The sequence below is a fragment of the Zonotrichia leucophrys genome, chromosome 18, assembly GCF_028769735.1.
Source record: "Zonotrichia leucophrys gambelii isolate GWCS_2022_RI chromosome 18, RI_Zleu_2.0, whole genome shotgun sequence".
In the NCBI taxonomy this organism is placed as follows: Eukaryota; Metazoa; Chordata; class Aves; order Passeriformes; family Passerellidae; genus Zonotrichia; species Zonotrichia leucophrys.
In genome coordinates, this window is record NC_088187.1 from 11,972,794 (window position 1) to 11,992,293 (window position 19,500).

Sequence of the window (19,500 nt, forward strand, 5' to 3'; positions counted from 1 at the left end):
ATCAGACAATTAAGCATTTTGTGCTTTGTCACGGTGATGGGGATTGTCCAGGCGGGCGTGTCAGAAAAAATCCCTGTGCTGCTTTAGGAGTCAGGGGTTTCACTCTGCCTCCCTGCTGCAGACCCCCGCCCTGACCCCAGCAGCACAGGCAGGCACACACCCCACAACTCCTGCACTTGTTTATCTGCTGGCAAATGCATCGATCCCTTGGCCGAGCATCCGCTTGTGGATGAGCCTGAACACGGCACAGAACACTTGCCGCCTTCTTTCTTGGAACAGCAATTAGGCATGTACAGCCAATGGCTGCTGAGCTCCTGCCCTGCCACAGGGAGCCTTGGGCTAGGGGAGGCACCTCCTGTAAGCCGGGCACAGTGGGTGTCTGCCCAGAGAGAGGAGAGCTCTGCAGAGCTCAGGCTTGGTCACAGTTCAACTGGCTGTGCAAAACAGACCCATTGGAGTCAAATTCTAGTCCCTCCTTTCAGTGGGACTGCACTAGTGAGGTTCCCTTCCTCCCCACTCCAAAAGACAAAGCAGCTGTCACCAACCAGCCCAGGCCCCCAGCACCGCTGTGTGTGTGGGGGCAGCAGCGGCCACTGCCCGCCTTCAGTCACAGCCCTGGAGGGAGGCAGCTCCTCCCTGTAACTGCAGGTACAGGTCTCACATACACCTGGCTGCTGCTCTCTCAGGGACAGCCCTTCCTCATCCCGTGCTCAGTGGGGGCCTGCTCAGCCCCAGCCCTGGCGCTGCTGTGCCCCAAGTTTGGGAACACCACATCTGGGGCCCAGCAAAGGCTGGAGCTGGAGACAGACACAAGTGTCGTCCAACACCCTGTGCCACTGCTCCAGCACACATCCCATCCACAGAGCTGCCCCCAGTTGTCCTCTAGCCTCGCCATGCCCTCCCTGTGACATTTATAGCATATTTTCTAACCAAAATACCTTCAGCAGCAAGCAGCAGGTTTGGAAATAGCAGCGTGGCTCAGGGGGTCATGTGAGCCTGACTAGCAGAGCCCAGCAGCAATGTCCCCTCAGCCCGGCCAGCTGGCCCAGGGGCTGCACACTCCCAGGGCCAAGCCACGGCCGCTCACACCTGCACCAGCCCTGGAATCCGGACAGGACACCGGCACTGGAATGTTCTTTTCCTTCACTAATTACTTGGAGAGCGTGACACACACCCCATTGCAGCAGAGTCCCTTGGGAATCATCCTACAACTCTGATCTCCCCTTCCAGGGTAGGTTCAAATATCCTACATGCTGATAAAGACAAAGAGACATAATAGTATTAAAATCTCAACTTTATTTGGCCATCAAATTCAGTACCAATGTTATTGTAGCAGAATGCTAAGAACCAGCCTGATGCAGCTCAGGCCTGTGAGGCACTCCCTCAGCCACATTCCCAAACCCCAGTAATTGCAAATGTCCTGTTTGATCTGTTTATCAGGCCCTCCCCCACCACCCACCTGCCGGGTCAACCCACTCAAAATAATTCGTGAAAGGGATTGCAACTCTTGTCTTTGATCAAAAGGATGTCAACACAGCTGGTGAGCCAGCAGCCACCTCCACCCTCAGAGCCTGCCACAGCCAGTGCACACAGTATTCCACCCCTCCAGGAGCTTGGAATAGACATCTCCAAGTGTCTTAAAGGAGAAGGGAAAGGAAACGTCTGGCTAGCATGAAGAGAAGCACCTTCACATACACCTTTCCCCAGGAAGCCATCAGCCTTCTGCCCCCACATCTGCTGAAGGCCAGCTCCAGGGAAGAACAGCTGACACCATTAAGGACCCTGCCAGGTGCAGAAATCAATTAGGGGCTTTAGTTTTAAAAGAAAAAGAGAAAAAAAAAGCTGTCTGGAAGATGTTAGTGGCAAGGCTCCAGATTGTCAGGCTACTGAACTCCTGGTACCACCTCACAACCTCCTGCTGCCCAGAAGAACAGAGTTCTCCAGACAAAAGCTGTGTACAAAAAAGTACATCACAATAGAAAAAAGAGCCCAGCTGGCTGGGCTGGCTCCCTAGTGACAGTTCCCTTTTCAAAAGCCAAAAGAAAGAAAAGGTAAGTGTACAGACAAGTGAGGGTAAAGTGTTACTTTAGAAGCCAATCCCTGGATTTCCAGTCATTTACCTTCTGCTTTAAATCTTAATGGGTTTCTGACTCACTGGGCTGCATCATAGCAGCCAATTTAGTGTCTGATTTTTTTGGGTGATGTAGATCAGTCTTCTCTTTACAATTCATCCTTCTGGAGTTTCTGCTCATCCTCATCACCTTCCTCAAGTTCAGTTTCTTCATCCATCTCCAGGTCCTCCAGATCCTGCGGAGGTTACAGACAGCTCCTGGTTTCTGGCACATGAGGCAGACCCAGAACCCAGCACTGAGCAGCACCCCTCATCTGGTCACTGCTCTCTGCTGCCATCCTAACAACACATCCAGAGACCTCTATCAAGAGCTTCAGACTCAGGACATTAAGGATTAGGAAGCCTTATAGAAGATGGCACCTGTACACCTGTAGTAGCCTCCCCAGCCCCCAGCAGGTGAGAGCCTCCAAGCAGACACACAGGTATGTGGCACTGATCACACAGCCCAGTGCCCCAGCAGTGCTGCCTGACACCCTTGGGGTGCTCTCCAGGACAGGAGCCCACTGCAGGCCCACAGCCACCCAAACCAGACCACACTGGTGTGGGCACTTTGCTCACCAGCAACATGATATGGAAAACAACACAGGATCTTATTTAGGACTGAGGGTTCAGGCACAGAACGGTGCTCCCTGCTCCCAAGGGCCCAGAGTAACCATGCACATTACTCACATCATCAGCTGCTGCCCCATCCTGACCTCCGCTCTCCAGGAATTTTTTGAAGCCTTCTAGTGTCCTCTCCCCATTATAGTCAATTACCTACACAGGAAAACACAAGGATGCTGGTTATGGGCACTACAGACCCACACCCCTGGAGAGGAGAATTCTCTTTCTGAGCAACAGTGAACATGCCAAGCAAAAGGGAATTTAAAAATTCACCTTCACCCATATGAGACGAAGGAAAACAGCTCAGCCACTAGACTTCAGAGATCACTGCGAGGAAAGAATAGCCTGCAGATGAGCACACTGTCCTCTATGCTCCCTCTTTTCCCCATTCCCACTTCCCACTGCCCCCCAGGCTCTTTCCCTACAGCCCAGACCCCTCACAGGGCCCTGGGTGTCCTGCAGACTCGCTGTGTTCCGTGCCCACAGGATGCAGAGCCCTCCCCAGTCCTGTGCAGAGCGAGCAGCGAGTGCTCTGTGCTCCCTGGCCAGCCCAGCTGCCTGCTTACATTTCTGCCAGAGCCTGCAGGGAAGAACTTGAGCGTGGGGAAGCTGTGGATTTTCACTGCCTCCACTTCATTAGCCGTCGAGTCCATCTTGGCAATGACAATGTTCTCGTGGTCCCTGTAGGTTTCTCCCAGCTTGTCCCAGATCGGAGCCAGCTGCTTGCAGTGACCACACCACGGGGCATCTGTTAATCACAGACACACAGCTGCACCAGCAATCTAACGAGGCACCACTCCTCCCCAGCCAGACAGTTCTCACACATCTCTGCAACCAAGGCACTGCTTTTGGGGCCCGGGCTGCAAAAGGCTTTTCCCCTAATCCTGGTCACACAGGGGTTTTGGCAATCCTTTCACATCAGTTACTTGGAATCAGCTGTAGAAAGATACTCACAGAACTCCACAAAGACATTCTTGTTCTCATCAAAAGCAACTTCTTCAAAGTTCTTCCCAACCAGAACTTTGACAGGATGCTTGTCCCAGTCTTCAGGAAGATCCTGACTCATTAGGTGGGGCTGGAATAAAATGTGAAATTCAGTCAAACTGTTTGCTACATAGCTACTGGGGCTGATCATGCAATCACACATCCCGGAAAAGCCAGGTTTCAACACCCCACTGGTGCCTGTCACAGGCTGTAAGCAACCAGATGAACTGTCACTTCCTCTTCTCCCACAGAGTCTCCCTCCCACCCCGGCCCAGCAGGAGGAGCAGGTGCTGTTGAGCAGAGAATGACAACAGAGCTCTGCAGGAGGAAAGCCCCCAGCCCTGCTGACAGCCCTGTTCCCCAAGGACTGGGCTTTGCTGCACCCTCACTGCCGGCTGAGCCACACAGAGCTCCTCAGCACATGGGAGCTGACAACCCTTTCCCCTGTGCCACAGAATTCACACCTTCCACACACTGCTGGCAGAAAGAGCAACTGGACCAACAGTGCAGTCCCTGCAGGGAGAGCACAGCTGCCTGCTGGGCCAGGTCCCTCCTGCAGCTTTGCCTTTCACTCCTAAGCACAAAGCCCACGGGATGCTCCGTGCACAAGGTGGAGGAGCTTCTCCAGCCCCTCACAGGGAGCATTTCTGTTCCCTCTCAGCCACCCCATTCATCACCACTGCTGTTAATCCACATACCTTGATCTTGCCTGCCAGGAATTTGTTACAGAACTCTTTGATCTTGTCTGCTGTGAGCTCATCAGATTCAGGTTTGTATTTGGTCATTTCTTCCTCCAGGGTGATCAGACGTACAGCTGGGCACTCTTCCTTCTTCAGGCCAAAGAACTCCAAAATCCTCTGGTTGTCACTGTGGTCACTGTCTATGAAGATGAACAGGATCTTGGGAGGAAAAAAGGGAAAGGCAGGAGGTGAACACGAGTACCTTGTAGCTACTGACACTTCAGGTGCATGCTCACACCAAGTGTAGCTGAGCTGGCTCTTTTCCTCCCCTGTCCCAGAGGAGAGAGCTGGCTTAAAGTCCCCCTCCACAGCTGCTCCATGGCTAAAGACAGTGCTACACCTCTCTGCAGAGGTGGGTGGTCTCCTAGCTCATGATCCAAGAAATCCAGCTCACCTTCCCTTTGAAGTCCCCAGCTGCACTCTTGAAGTTGTCCAGCTTCCCTTGATAGTCAGACACACTTTTTGGTAGGAAAAGCAGAATATGAGTCTTGATCTCTCCTCCAAATATTTTAGGAGCAGTCTGAGGAGTAAAAAAATAAACTTTATTTTTGGAACAGAGGCATATCAGTATCCAGCCCAGTTTAACTCCACTATGCTGAGCAGCCCAGAGCAGCCTCCAATGCTGCAGGCCTGCTCTGCACAGCAAGCTCCCATCTCTGTATTCTGTGTCCTCCCCACTCCTCCACACCCCAAAGCCAGCTCCACAATAAAACACGGCCATGCAATCTACAAGTGCACCTCTGCTATATTCTTGCAGCAGCAATGGGAAGGCCTTGTTGGACATCTAAAACCCACCTGCTCAGTGAACTCTATGACCAGAGGCAATGAATTAGACTTGATGAAATTCAGCAGATTATCTTTTGTGAGATCCCCTTCAAAGTTGTTCTGGCCTTCATCGAACTGCAAGAACAGACATTTTTCATCAGAACACTTGTGCATCTCACACAAATCTCTCACTGCCCCAAGGGATCTCAGCTGCACTCCTTCTGAGCAGGCTTCCATCTCAACGAGGTTACCAAAAATCCACCTAAAACCTGGATCAAGGTGCCCATCTTCCTTGCAAGCAAAGCTTTAAATCACCCCCCACCAGAAGGCAAGCAGCAGCAACAGCCAGCTTTGATCTCAGCCTTGCTCTGCACCAATGGTGCAAGTCACCAAGAAGGGCCCTGAGCAGCCACTGCAGCCACACAGTGCTGGGAACACCTGACAGCAAACAGCGACTTGCCCAGCTCAGGGGACTCATTCCAGTCTGTGTTAGGACAACAGCACAGGCTGCACACCACACTGGAGGTGCCAGGTCCTGTTCCACAGGGTCATCACCCCTGTCAGCCCCGAGCAGGATTCCCAGAACCCTCAGGCAGCCTGAAACAGCAACAGCTGCAGAGGGCCCATCCTGGCTGCAGGGAGGATGTGCAGAAGGGCACAGCAGTGCCCTGGCAAGGCCACACTAAGGCTGTTGACAGAAGGAAGAGTGTGGACTCAGATAACCTTCTGTTAAGGGGAGGTACACCAGCCTCAGTGGAAAAGCTGAGGAAAACAACTCTGCAAACACTCTGAGGAGCTCTGCAGATTGCCTCAGCACCATCAGGACAGCTGTGTGAGGCCCTCTGCAAGTCTGGACAACTCTCAGAGTAAGAGAAGAACAATGAGCCAAACCCTCTCAGTTCAGACCCAACCAATGGTATGGAGCCAAAGCCCAAAACAGGCCATGAAGGTCTCCTGCCCTTTGATTTCTGTGGGTGCTCCTTTTGTGCCTGGTTCAGAGCAGATCTATCCAGGAGCTGCCGTGGCTCTGCCATGCCATTGCACAGAACAGAGAGGAGCCCCAGTGGCTGGGCAGATCTGGGCTGCTCCTCCCACAGAGCTGAGCACTCCTGCCCCTCCCCAGCCTGGCACAGCATGGTCACTCCTGCTCCCAGCACACACAAAAGGCTGCCAGGCCCAGAGCAGGGCACACAAAGCTGACATACAGAGCTACTCATGCATTTGCACACAACTACCAAACGAGACAAGAACAAAACACTCCTCCCTCCCTTCTCCCCCCATTTTGCTAATGCATTTTGAGCTCATTAGCCGGATATTTCCTCAGCCACACTGACCTGAGGGACTCTGACTCAGAATTGAAGTCTACAAGCTTCTATCACCATAAAAAACCTACAGTGTCAGAGGTACAGTATAATAAAACAATTGTTTCAGGTGAACAAAAAGGAAGTCTTGTGTTAGGTCACGCTGGGCAAAGTCACAATTGATGATATTACAGCTTTAGTAAATCTGAACCCAAAGCACTCAGTCCTGCCTCACAGCACCTCTGGGTGAGGAGCCACCAAGCCTGAAGAACCTCTTCTTGTCTGCTCAGACTTGGAAATCCATCCCAGTGACAGGGATTGTCATGCCTCCATTAGAGCATTTGTGGTTCTGCAGGCAGTCAGCACCCTTCTGCACATAATCCACTGCCCCAGCCCAGTCAGCTGGAAGTGCAAATCCTCTTAGGAGCTTCTCTGGCATCCCTGCACTGCAGAAGCCACAGCAGTGAGACAGAGCAGCTCCTGGACACAGCAGAGGTCAGCAGTGGGCAGCGAAAAGCAACTCTGCTAAGACACAGCCAAACAGCACCATGGCAGCCAGAGGGCTCATCTACTGTTCCCTTGGGCCTGTCCAGGACTGTGTGACACTGCTGCACTGCAGAGAGCTGGGTAAAAGGGAAGGGAGTGAAGGAACAACCTGCACCCAAAGCCCAGCAGCTCTGGGAGAGCAGCACAGGGCGGGGAGACTGACACAGCTGCACCCTGTGGGCCCTGAGGCTCCCCAGCCCACAAAGGGGCCACAGGCTCTGAGGCCCAAGAACAGCTACAGCAGCAGCAGCATGGGGCCTTTGCTTCATCCAGGACTGACCTTGTGGGAGTCTGACTAATTAAATAAAAGGAAAGAGACAGCAGAGCCCAATGTGGTGCTCAGGCTTGGCACCAGCCAGTACCTTCTTGAAGAGGATGACACTGTCCTTACTAATCTGGTACTTGGTGAAGACATCAGCACTGGAGGAAATCCCAAAAGGAATATCATCCACAGCTTCTGCTGCCTGCAGGAACTCCTTTGCTGCCTCTGATGCCGAATCCTGTGGAGCAAAGAAAAGTGTCTCAGAGGAGCCACATCACCTCAAGCATTCCCATCCCAGGGCCCAGCCCGAAGAACTGGAAGATCAAGGAAGGCAATGCAGCAAGTATTGCACAAGGCACAGAACCTTCCCCAGCCAGGAGGGAGCAGGGAAGGCTCTGGACACCCACAAGAGCATCGCCAGGGGAAACACAAACTCTACCTTGAAGAAACCAATCACCACCACTTCACTGGAGTCCACCAGAGCCTCGGCAGCAGCCACATCAGTCAGGCTGGCAGCAGCCGGGCCCGTGCGCTTCCTCAGCCAGCTGACGATGTCGTCTGCCTCCCTGCCAGCTACAGGAGAGAACAAGGAGTCACCTTCCCCCCGCCAAGGCCAAGAGCACAAAGCCCTACAGCTTGGAGAGACAAGATTTTCAGCAGCTGGTCAAGAGATCAGCAAGAACCAGGATCACATTTGCGCAACTCTTTCCCTTTCACTCACAGTGTAATTAAGCTTATCCCTAATTGATAAGTCAAGGTACAAGGGACTCCCACAAATCCATTCCTCTCTCACCTCCTGCTCCCGTCCTTAAACTTTGACCAGTAATGCAACACTTCTCCATGACCTCAGTATTACTTATGCTATCACAGCACCTTTTCCTTCCAGGATCTCTATTATGGATGTCACCCTCTGTTACCAGCACTCTGGGGCCTGGCTTGGCTGAATTCTGTCTTGGCCTTCCTTGCAGCCCTCTCATTACCCGTGTTTGCCTCCTCACCCAATGGCCCAGGTGTGTTTCCAGTTCTGGAAAGGCTTGAGTCAAGTTAAGCCACACAAAAAACAAGCTCAAGTCACTTTGCTAAAAGCAGCTTCCTCCACTCTGGCTGCCCTCAGGGATCTCTCCAGAGGGAGGCCATCGCAGGCTGGCCCATTCCCCATGGGCCCAGCACCATCCCCAGGTCGTTGTCACAGTGGACCTTGTCCGGGCACAGCAGCACAGCTCCAGCACGGGGCCATGTGCTGGGACCCGGCGCCACGTTGCTGCCCTCTGCACCCTGGCGGCGCAGCCAGGCCCGCTTCACCTGCGTCCTGCCCCTCCTCACCCGTGTACTCCTTGGGCGCAGCTTTGTCGCCGTTCTTGAAGAACTTGATGGTGGGATAGCCGCGCACGCCGAACTGCTGCGCCAGCTCCGACTCCTCCGTGGCGTCCACCTTGGCCAGCCGGATTTCCGAGCCCTCCGCCTTCAGCTTCGCCGCCGCCTTCGCGTACTCGGGCGCCAGCGCTTTGCAGTGCCCGCACCACGGCGCGTCTGCAGGATGGGGCGTCAGCGGCGGCCGGGCCTCCCCGCCGCCACTCCCGGGCGCACCGAGGCCCGCCGGGACTCACGGAGCCCCGGGGAGGGGCGGGCCGGGGGCCGCGCAGACCCCCGCCCCGGCCCGGCCCCACACCCGCCCGGGGGAGCCCGTCCCGCAGCGCCTCTCCCCGGCCCGACCCTCCCGTCCCCGTCCCCGGCCGCGCCCTCGCTCCCCGCCCGCCCGTTCCCCCCGGCCCAGCCCGGCCCCGCCGCGCTCACAGAACTCGACGAGCAGGTATCGGTGCTCGGCCAGCGCCTGCTCGAAAGAGTTGGCGCGCAGCACCAGGACGCCATCCTCCTCCTCCTGGGCGGCGGCGCGGTGGGGCAGCGGCAGCAGCAGGGCCGTGCAGAGCAGCGGGAGCAGAGCGCGCACCGCCGCCATGGCTGATGGCGGCCTCAGGGTCGGGCTGGCGCGGCCGCGGCGCCGCCTCCCCCTTATAAACCCGCCCCCTCGGCCGCCGCTGCGCGCTATTGGCTGCGCCGCCCGCCTGCCATTGGCGGGCGCCGCTGCCCCGGCCACTGCGCGCCGCCCATTGGCTGGAGCTCCGGACACGCCCCTCGGCCGCAGCCTCGGGTTGGCCGCCGGGCGCGCTCCCCTCCCGCAGGCCTCCATTGGCTCCTTTCCCCGCGATGCCTCTCGCCATTGGTCGGCGCCGCCGTCTCGCGTGGCCCCTGCCCTCGAACGTGGCAGTGGGGAAGGGCCGCTGGGCGGCACTGCGCATGCGCATGGCCACGGGCGCGTGGTGGATCCTGACTGGGTCGCACGCCCCACGTGACCAGCCCCGCGCGCGAGGCCCGGCCCGGCCCGGTTAGGTTCGATTCTGTCCCGCTCTGCCCGTACCTCCCCTAGACACGGCCTTCCCCTCGGGGTCACGGCAGCAGCACTGCCCGCCCCGACCTGTCTGTCTGCCTCCGGCGCTGGGCTCCGACTGGGCCGAGCACCGGCCCGGTTTGCTTTGCTGCAAGCTCGCCGGTCACGGAGACAGGTCGGGCACGGAGGAGCCCGGTGATCGTGGCACGGCAAACCCCGCCGCCCCGGTCTGCCTGCAGCACTGCCGAGGGTCCCGGCTGCTGCTGCTACTGGTGCGCGCCGGGCGGGGAAGGGCCCCGGGCGCTGCCCGGGCCGGCTCCCGGCGCCGCCGCTCCCGCGCGCGCAGGGCCCGGAGCGGGGCCGGGCTGGGGCTGCGGGATCCCGGGGATCGCCAGCGGCCGCTGCTGCTCTGTGCTCCGGGCAAGGGCCGCGCCCGGAGCTCGCCAGCTCCCGTACCGAACCCGAGTGCTGCCAGGAGCTGCGGCCCGCTCATTGCTGCGGCCCGTGCTGAACCACGCGCTCTTGTCAGGCCCGAGGAGAGCGCAGCGAGGTTTGGGAAGGCACGGTGAGGGCAGCGCGGCCACCCAGGGCCGGGCAGGCAGGGAGGGAATCAGCGCTGCATTAGTGCGGCCACCTCGGGGCCTGTCGGGTTCCATGGCTGGAAGCCACTGCCCGGAGAGCCCCGGCAGCGATGGCTCTGCTCAAGGGCCCACCTTGCCCCGCGGTAGCTCTGCATGTGCACTGTCACTGTGGGGTCAGACGGAGCTGCTGCAGCGCTGGAAAAGGGGAACAGCCCGGGCTGGTCCTGCACAACTTCTGGCCGAGGTCCTTAAGGTGCGTCACCTGCAAGGAGCCAAGGGTTTACTTTGGGAACCAAATTAATGCAAATGGTCTGTCCCACACAGCCTGTGACTGGAGCCACCCATCCCCAGCTCATGGCATGCACCAGGCACAGGAGCACAGCTGTCACCCTGCTGGGGGAGGAATGTGCCAAGAAGAGAGGCAGAGAATCCCCGAAGCTGGAGCACAGCACAGCTGTCCTGGCCCTGCAGGCCTCCTGCCACGGAAAAACCATCTAACAGAAACCTTGACACCCAGGGTGTGGAAACTCTTGCCAAAGCGCTGGGGTTGCATCAGCTGGGTGCTCGTCCCCTGGCCGCAGAGTGGCTGTTGGGGCCAGCACAGGGGCCTTTGTTCAGCTATCGGGCACATCTGGGCTCTGTCTAACTGACACACTGAGGGTGAGGGCTGGGGGCTGCTCTCCATAGCCAGCAGAACGAGAGGGCACTGGCCACATGCCAGCTCCTACCCGGCCCAGACTGTTGCCTTCAGTCCTTGTCCTTTCCAAGTTCCATCATTTCCTTCAGCAGTTTTCCAAGGCCCAAGGAAGGGCCTGTGCTGTGAGCTCCAAATACAGAGGGAGCCTATGGAGTTCTCAGTTACTGAGTCCCCTCCTCCAGGTTCTCTCACACCATGGATTCTGTAGAGCTTTTCATGGCTACACTTTCCTTTATCCTTAACACAAACATGCCACATGCTCTGTAAACATCCGCCGGCTCTTATCGTGCTGCCTCTCCTGGACTGTTTTCTGATTGCCTCCCTCATTCCTGTGACTGCACAGGAATTTCCCTTTGTGTGTGCAGCTGGAGCCTGCCTGCTCCTCTGCTGCCAAGAGGCCCCCCTTGGAAATCCCTGTTTTCAGAGCCTCACACACCCCCACCCCTCACACTATGGGCATTGCAGAACAGGGCAAACAGCAAGAGACAGATCCTGCACACATGCTGCCAATGGGGCCTCTCCTGTCCCAGTTCCCCTTTCACATTCTAGCAAACCCAGAGATCCTGGTCTTCTCCCACCCTAGGTGTCTGCAGAAATCCCATTCAGCCACTTCATGCTGAAGATCCAGCATGGACAGTACACGGTCAGTTCAAAGATTTTATTTAACTGTCATAAAAGGAGAAGCAGACGATGATTCCAAACCTGTTAACCTGGGTCTAGGACTTACAGACAATACGCACCAAATCAAATTAACAAAAAAAAAATCTCTCTAGGGGCAGGGCGAGGGCAGTTAGAGGCAAAGACGTAGCTACGAGAAGCCACATGTACTTGGTCCCAGTTGTAACCTCGGTGTGGTAGATCCAGATCGGAGGGCTGCAGAGGTGGCACACGCCTGCCCAGCCCTGGGCCTTGCAGGGCCCTGGGGCTGCTTTGCCCCAGGAGCTGCAGCTGTGCAGCCCAGGGTGGAGGCAGGCACGGGGCCCAGTGTCAAGGCAGTAACTACAGGCCAGGCACAGATTTTAAAGGCAGAACAGATACATAAGGCATTAACCGCTTCAGAACACTTGTCCATCGCAAGCTCTTTGCTGATGGCATCAGGAGCAGCTGCAGAGACAGACTCGTCCATCCTCAGCCCAAAGCAGCCGGGAGGGCAGGTGCTGTCCTGCAATCTCAGTGCTTTGCAGCTCCTGGGCTGCAGTGAGAAGTGCGAGGTGATGGCAGCCCTGGTGAGCCCTGCACGCCCTGCCCCACGGGGCACCCAGAGAGCTCGGGGGGCTCTGCAGGCCAGGCTGGGGCCAGCCAGGCCAGGGCTCGGGGGCAGGTGTCACCCAGGATGTCACTCCCTCTCCCCTCTGGAGATGTCCTGTCTCGGGTGAGGGATGGACCAGCAGTGAAGTGGGAAGTTGTGAATCTTTCCTAATAACACATGAGGGGCGTGACGAAGCTGAGCCCATGCCAACAGACGGGGAGGGCAGGTGGCGTTTAAAAAGTGTAACAGAGGCAGGACCCCCTCCCTAGAGGATACATGTTACACATTTAAGGCATCATGGTTACAGGGAACATCCACAAATGAAGCTGCCCAGGACACTGACAGGGCGGAAAGGGCAGGCAGACAACACTGGAGCCAATAAACTGATTTGACAGCTGCCTGGCACCAAAATTCTTCAGCTACTTGGAGGCAGTAGCTACCCTGAGCTGTGCGCAGGAAAGCCAAGCACAGGATCCTAACGGGGTTCCTCCCCTTTGGCACCTCCTGGATAAAGGAAGGTGGGAAGCAAGAAAGGGCCTGGCAAGGGAGGGGGCACTCCCCTCAGTGCTGGGGCAGCTCAGCCCCAGGACGGGCAGCTGGAGACCAGATGCAGACAGCATGGTTTGGTCAATGCACTCAGCAATTCTCTGGGGAGGGGGCACATAAAAAACTGAGCTCTCTGGTCAAATGATAAAGGGGGTGACAGGTAAGAGGGTTCCAATGTCAGCACTTTGGTACAGGGGGGGAATTCTACGGTAGCCACTGTCTGATTCACGCTCTCTGGGGTTTGGCCTCGGGAAGGGCTAGTCCTTCCAATCCTTCTTGATGGTCAGGTTCCACTCCCAGGACAGGTGGTCAGTCTTATCATCATCTGTGAACTTGGATTTGATGTTGTAGCTGCCCCGGGCCAGCATGCCCTTGGGGGCCTCTTCCATGGGAGTCAGAAACTCGTACTCCTCTGCTCGGGGGCCATAGCTCCCAACCATGTACTCGGTCTTGTCAACTAAAAAGACAAAAACAATGTATGGAGGCATCGTGGAGGCACCAGAGGTTCAGGAGCCTCCCCTGCATCTGGAGCAAGACTGCAGCAAATGAAAGGTCTGTTACTGTTGCAACAATCCACAGAGCAGCTGCAACGACAGCAATCTCCCCCAGTTCGGAGCTCCCTTCCCCCAGGAACGGCCCCTCCTGCGGGGAGTGACCTGTCAGCCCCAGCAGTGCTTCAGCCGGGACCTGCTTGCTCGGGAGCATTGGGATCCACGCTGTGCAGGACCACGGGCTGCCCCAGCCCTGCACAGCTCCACGGGCCCGTGGCACTGAGGACTGTCCCCTCCCGTGAGGAGCTGCTGGGCAGCCCCTGTCACTGTCACAGCAGCAAGATGAGCAGGAAGCCCTCACTCACTCACTTTTCACCAAGCCAAGAGAAGCACTTACTTTTCACCCCTTTCCGGAACGTGTGCTGGATGTACTTCAATCCTGACACAATCTCCCTGTTTACCTGCAGAGAGAGGAGCGGGGACTGAGCAGGCTGTCTCCATTCACGCTGCCCACCCCACGCGGGCAGAGCCCATTTCTCCAGCACAACCCCACTTGCAGGGCATGGGCACTCCCCAAGCTGGGACTGCAGCCGTCTGGTGTTCCATTCCTTCCATTTCCAGACCAGAATCCTTACCCTAAAGGAGATTTTTATCCGGTATTCCACGCCCTCCTTCAGCACAAATGATTGCTTCTTGTAGCTGTCCAGATCACCTATAGAGACAGGAGAGGGTCAGAGCTCCCTGTGCTGTGCTGTGCTCTGGGGTGAATTTCTGTGGCACAGCAGCTGGAGCACGAGCTGCAGGAGCTGCAGAGCCCCCTCTGCTGCCAGAGCCAGGCAAGCAATGCCCTGCAACAGGACACTGCAAGCACAGCCCTGCAGTTAATTCCAAGCTGTTTCTTTGCAGATGTTTGCTCCAAGGCTGTCACCATTTCGAAGCTGCCATGAATGTCACCGTGCAGGCTGGAAGAATCTGCCTGCCCCACCTGGCCCCTCACACCTCTACACAACACCCAGGTATCACGGAGCTGCTGCTGGCTCCAGGTACAGAACCTGCTGGGGCCCAACACTGTGCTCTGCTGCCAGCCCTTGTGACACAGGAGGGCTCACCCACCTGCCAGCAGTGCTCCTGGCGTTCCCTCCCAGCTCACCTGTCAGGTCCAGCTCCAGGGGGCCTGGAGCAGTAGCACAGACCAAGGTCAGTTTGGTCACCACCACATTTGGAGCGTTGGGATCTGGAGACAAAAGAAAAAGCTGTTAAACACTCACCCCCAGTGCTGGCCAACACAGCTCCTTTTCCTTCCAGAGAACTTCTTGAAAGAGCACAAAACCCAGCAAAAACAGGCTCCACCTCTGTAAAGGCTCCCACTGCAGCAGGCGCAGCCCAGAGTGCCTGCAAAGGCAGAGTGCCACCCTCCCTCCAGTCCCTGAGCCCTTCACTGCGGGCCAGCCAGGGCACGGGGCAGCACAGGCTGAGCTTTGTGCTTGCGCCCAAACCCGGGCTGGGAGAGCAGCTCCCCGTGGGAGCAGAGGCCAGCAGGGACAGGGCTCACCTGCGCTGACGGTGACGGCGCCCAGCAGGGCCTCCTTGTACTTGCGCAGGCTCTCGTCGTCCTTGTCCAGCTCCTGGATCTCCTGGATGCTCTTCTGGGCAGGGGGCTTGTAGTTGACAGAGTGCTCGTCCTCCTCATTCTCCGCTGCAATCTGGGCCAGCTGCTCTGCCGTGGGCTCCTGCTCTGCCATCCTGGCACACGTGCTCCACACTGAAGCACAGAGCAGAGCTGTGACTGCCCTGAGCAGCCACCCCACAGCAGCACTCCCCAAACTGCCCTGCTGTCCCTCTGCAGGCTCCCACTCTCACTGGGCCCTTCTTGCTGGCCGTGAGACACAGCCCTGCCCAGGACCCCCGGCCCCTGGGAGACACAGCCCTGCCAAGGACCCTCAGCCCCTGCCCAGGACCCCCGGCCCATGGGAGACACAGCCCTGCCCAGGACCCCCGGCCCCTCGGAGACACAGCCCTGCCAAGGACCCTCAGCCCCTGCCCAGGACCCCCGGCCCATGGGAGACACAGACCTGCCAAGGACCCTCAGCCCCTGCCCAGGACCCCCGGCCCCTCGGAGACACAGCCCTGCCCAGGGTCCCCAGCCCCTGCCGAACCCTCCAGGTCTCATTTTCAGCCCACAGAGGCCCAGGCAAGAGTGAGAAAAAATTCAACCTCAGTGCTCTGCTTGTAATGTAAATACCCCAAAGCCATAGGGGAGACATTCTCCTCCACAAGATCAACCAGGTGAGGCTTTCAATTGGAATAAACTAGAGCCCAGAATAAACCCAGTTTTGCTCTCCACATCAGGATTCCAGCTAAGAATAGGCCTCTGTTTCACCACTGGCCCGAATGCCAGGAGCCTCTGCTGGGAGCTGGTGCCCACATTTTGTAACTGCCACATCCGTGCTCTGTGCCAGGTGCCTTGGCAGACTTGGATGAGACACCTGGCTCAGCCTTTTGCAAGGATCTGTGGCACACACAGCCAGGGAAACAGGCAATGAAATAAACAAGATGTGGAACCTGCTCAGGACTCTGCCCAGGAAATGCCCAGCCACGCCAAGGGCAAGGCAAAGGTGATGCCAACACTCCACTAAAATCCTCAGTAAAAGCCAATGACACATTCAGGAATTCTTGGTTCCACAGGGCACGTTGTATGAAGGGTTATCCTGTGGCAAATACCAACGTGGACTCTCTGAAGGCTCAGAACACTCTGGCACAGCTCTAGAAAGGCACCGGGGGATGAGGGACACACAGGGCTGTACCAGGGCTCTGGCATTGCGTGGCACAAGCATCTGTGCCAGGAGCCTTTCCTGCTGCAGCTGCACAGCAAACAGCTGGCCCTGCCACACGGCATCCTCCAACATCCTCACACTGAACGATGTGGAAATTTCTCTTCAAAAGGACATTTAGCCTCATGTCACAGATGAACAGCTGATGAGATTTCATGCCAGTGCCTCCACATCAAACCCAAGCAGCTGCCAGGCTCGAGGACTCCCAGGAGCGCTGAGCAAACGCTCACTTACACACCGGCACTGCTCCATCGCCTCCCTGCACCCTGCCCAGTCCCCTCCTCACGTCCTTTGGCTCACCTCTGGGCTAGATCCCACCTCCCGTGGGCCACGGTTGTTCTAACTCTCACACCTTGCTCTGAGGATCCCTGCGGCTTCCAGGAAAGTGACAGAATTTCAGCTTTACAGAATCAAGGTCCCAAACTTGTGGTGGCTCTCAAATTCTGCGGCCGAGCCTTCTGTGAGAGCACACTAATGGCAGAGGATCCACTAGCATCCACACAGCTGTCTCCAGAGTGGTAGGCACACACAGCCACGGGCACCCTCCACCTTCCAATTTCCAGACCAAGCAGAGACACAATCTCTCACAGACAGCCAGATCAGGGGCAGCAGGAGCCATGGGCAGCCTCTGCTCCAGCACCTGGAGATCTTGGAGCCAGTGCTCTGTGAACAACAGCACCAGTCCCAGCACAGCTCCCATGGCTGGGAGACAGCTGCACTGATTGGGAACTTGGTGTTCACAGCCCTGACTGCCAGCAGCTGGGCACCTCCAAGAGCCAGAATCCTCTCCTGGGCAGTTTGGAAATGCCCTGGTTTGGTGTCAGCACAGAGCTGCCACTCCTGCACAGCTGAGCCCTGGGGTAACACAATGGTGACAGATTTCTCCCACACATCACAAGCCCCATCTCCACCAGAGCCACCAGGAGCCCCTGCCACAAACTGGTATTTTAGGGCACAGAAGGAAGCCCAAACCAACCAAACCCCAAATCCCCAGCTCTTTGGTCACGTTCCTGTGTTTCAGCCTTACTTCTGTGACCCAGAGCTGCACCTAGCACACAGATGAATCACAACCCACCCCAATCTTTTCAGGATTCCCAAAGTGACAGGAGCCCACCAGGACTGAAAACACCACTGGGGACACAACCAGCGTGACTCCAGTCAGCACTGCAGGCCAGGCTGGGCTTGGCTCTGGGGAACAGCCCTCACCCTTCCCATCAGCTCACGCACAGGCCCTGGGGCTGCCCTGCTCCCCAGGCACTGCCAGGGCTGCAGGACGGGCACAGGAGGGCTCCTGCACCTCCACAAACGGACCCCAGCTCCCAGCAGCCTGTAGAAGGCAGCAGGAGGCTCATCCCCACCCGGGAATCTGCTGTCCCTGCTCCCTCAGCCCGGCAGACTGTTCCGGATTCCCAGCACGTTTTGTGCAGGACAGAGCAGCTGCAGCAGCCAGGGCCGGGCAGCAGCACCAGCAGCGTCCCTGCATCCCCGCTGCGTCCCGGCACGCTGGGAACACCGGCTCTGGAATCCCATCGCAGGGCAGCGCGGAGCCGGCATTAGTCAGAGTGCGTCAGATGAGCTCATCAGCTTCCCCCGACACCCGCCAGGCCTCGCACTGAGCACGGCCCGTTCCAGCCGTCCCCACCCTTCCTCCTTCCCGCGCGGCCCTGGAGAACTCGCTGGAATGTGAGCGAGGGCTGCCCCAGGGCCCTGTGCCACTGCTGGGCCAGGACGGTAGCCGGGACAGCCCGGACAGCCCGGCTGGGGCGCACGGACAGCCCAAAGAGCCCGGCCGGGGCACACGGACAGCCCAAAGAGCCCGGCTGGGGCACACGGACAGCCCAAAGAGCCCCAACAGCCCGGCTGGGGCGCACGGACAGCCCAAAGAGCCCCAACAGCCCGGCTGGGGCACACGGACAGCCCAAAGAGCCCGGCCGGGGCACACGGACAGCCCAGAGCCCAGCCGGCACCGCCCGAGGCTGTCAGGGCACACCCAGGTACCGCTGCGGCCCCGGTGCTTTGTAAGAGCACCCAGGGAATTCCCATCCCGCCCGATCCCCTCGGGTGTTCCACAGCCCCCGGCAGGAGGCACTCGGCAACAGGAGGACACTCTGCTGCCCAGCGGGGCCTCGGCAGCCTGAGCATGGAGGAGGGTTTTATGTTTTGTTCTTTTTGCTCTGACACATCCCCGACCTGTCGTTCACCTGCCGGGCTGAGCGGTGCAGAGCCAGGCTGAGGGCTCACAAAGCTCCAGAAGCACGAAGGCTGCTGGCAGTGATGCACCAGGGATGGAACCAGCACTGTGTGTGCCCGGAGCCGGGGCTGGGACCCATCCCTGCGTGTCAGCAGCTGAACCCACAGCAGTGAAACTGTCCCCACTCTGCAGTCACGGAATGAGATCCTGCACGCTGCAAAAACGCTTGGACAGCCGGAGCAACAGAGCGGACCCGAACCCCGCGAGTGAACAAGGGTGGCCGGGGATTTCTCAGCACAAACAAACGGCGGTCACGGCTCACACCCAGCTCCCGGGAAAACGCCGCTGCTCCCGGTGGGGTCATGCGAGTGGGGCAGCGCAGGAACCGCGGCTGCCGTGCGAACCCCGCCGGGGCTGGAGGCGCACCCGGCCCGCGGTGGAAGGCCCTGCCTTGAACGGAGCAGCCCGACCCCGGTACCGGCTCCCAGTTCCTCATTCCGTGCCCAGCGGCCATTTATGGACAGCCCCTACGCGCCGGAGGCACGGCCGACCCCGGGACGCGTCGGGCCGGGCGATCCCCTGCACCGCCCCTCGGAGCGAGCCCCGGGCGCCGGGAACGGCCCACCGGGTACCGGGCACGGCCCGCCGGGCACCGGGTACCGGGCACGGCCCCCGGGCGCCGCCCCAGCCCCTCCGGGGAGCCCGGGCCGCCGCGCCCCGCCCTCGCCGCACGCGCTCCGCTCCGGGACGGCCCCACCGGGGGCGGCGGCTCCCCCGGCCTTCGGAAGGTCGCGCAAGGGCACGCGGGGCCCCGCTCCCGCCCCCCGGCCGCGCCCGGCCCTTCCCGCGGCCCGGCCCTGCCCGCCGCTCCGCACCCCCTCCCGCCGCTGCCGCCGCCGTACCGGGCTCGCTCGCTCCGCGCTGCGCTGCCAACGCCGCGGATCCGCCCAGGCCCCGCGCGCCCCCGCACTTCCGGGACACGCCCGGCACTTCCCGTTACTCGGCCCCGCGCCGCCGCCGCGCTTCCGGCCGCGGGCCGCGCGCTGATTGGCCCGGGGGACGCGCGCGCGGGCGGGGCGGGGCCGGCAGGGCGGGGCGGGGCCGGGGCGGAGCCGGCAGGGCGGGGCACACGGGGATGCGGTCCCGGAGAGCGGCCCGGGAGCAAGAACGGGACCAGCGGGGCAGGACGGGACCGG

The 19,500-nt window shown here is 58.9% G+C and overlaps 3 protein-coding genes across 3 annotated transcripts; 1 reads left to right on the forward strand and 2 right to left on the reverse strand.

Moving 5' to 3' along the window:
- Positions 1-1,276: 1,276 nt before the first annotated feature.
- Positions 1,277-9,333, reverse strand: P4HB (prolyl 4-hydroxylase subunit beta). The gene is made up of 11 exons (XM_064728522.1): positions 9,127-9,333; positions 8,656-8,862; positions 7,772-7,905; positions 7,433-7,570; positions 5,254-5,358; positions 4,853-4,978; positions 4,417-4,617; positions 3,689-3,809; positions 3,301-3,482; positions 2,801-2,887; positions 1,277-2,307 (listed from the first exon to the last, which is right to left on the reverse strand). The coding sequence occupies exons 1-11, from the start codon at positions 9,287-9,289 to the stop codon at positions 2,221-2,223; spliced, it is 1,551 nt and encodes a 516-aa protein (XP_064584592.1). The 5' UTR covers positions 9,290-9,333; the 3' UTR covers positions 1,277-2,220.
- A 2,306-nt stretch (positions 9,334-11,639) lies between these two features.
- ARHGDIA (Rho GDP dissociation inhibitor alpha) lies at positions 11,640-19,343 on the reverse strand. Its single transcript, XM_064728511.1, has 6 exons — positions 19,207-19,343; positions 14,835-15,044; positions 14,433-14,516; positions 13,918-13,994; positions 13,680-13,743; positions 11,640-13,248 (listed from the first exon to the last, which is right to left on the reverse strand). Exons 2-6 carry the CDS (start codon positions 15,022-15,024, stop codon positions 13,049-13,051), a joined length of 615 nt encoding a protein of 204 aa, XP_064584581.1. The 5' UTR covers positions 15,025-15,044; positions 19,207-19,343; the 3' UTR covers positions 11,640-13,048.
- On the forward strand, positions 18,821-19,351 carry LOC135455570 (basic proline-rich protein-like). The gene has a single exon (XM_064728899.1). The coding sequence runs from the start codon at positions 18,821-18,823 to the stop codon at positions 19,349-19,351; it is 531 nt and encodes a 176-aa protein (XP_064584969.1).
- The last annotated feature ends 149 nt before the right edge of the window (positions 19,352-19,500 follow it).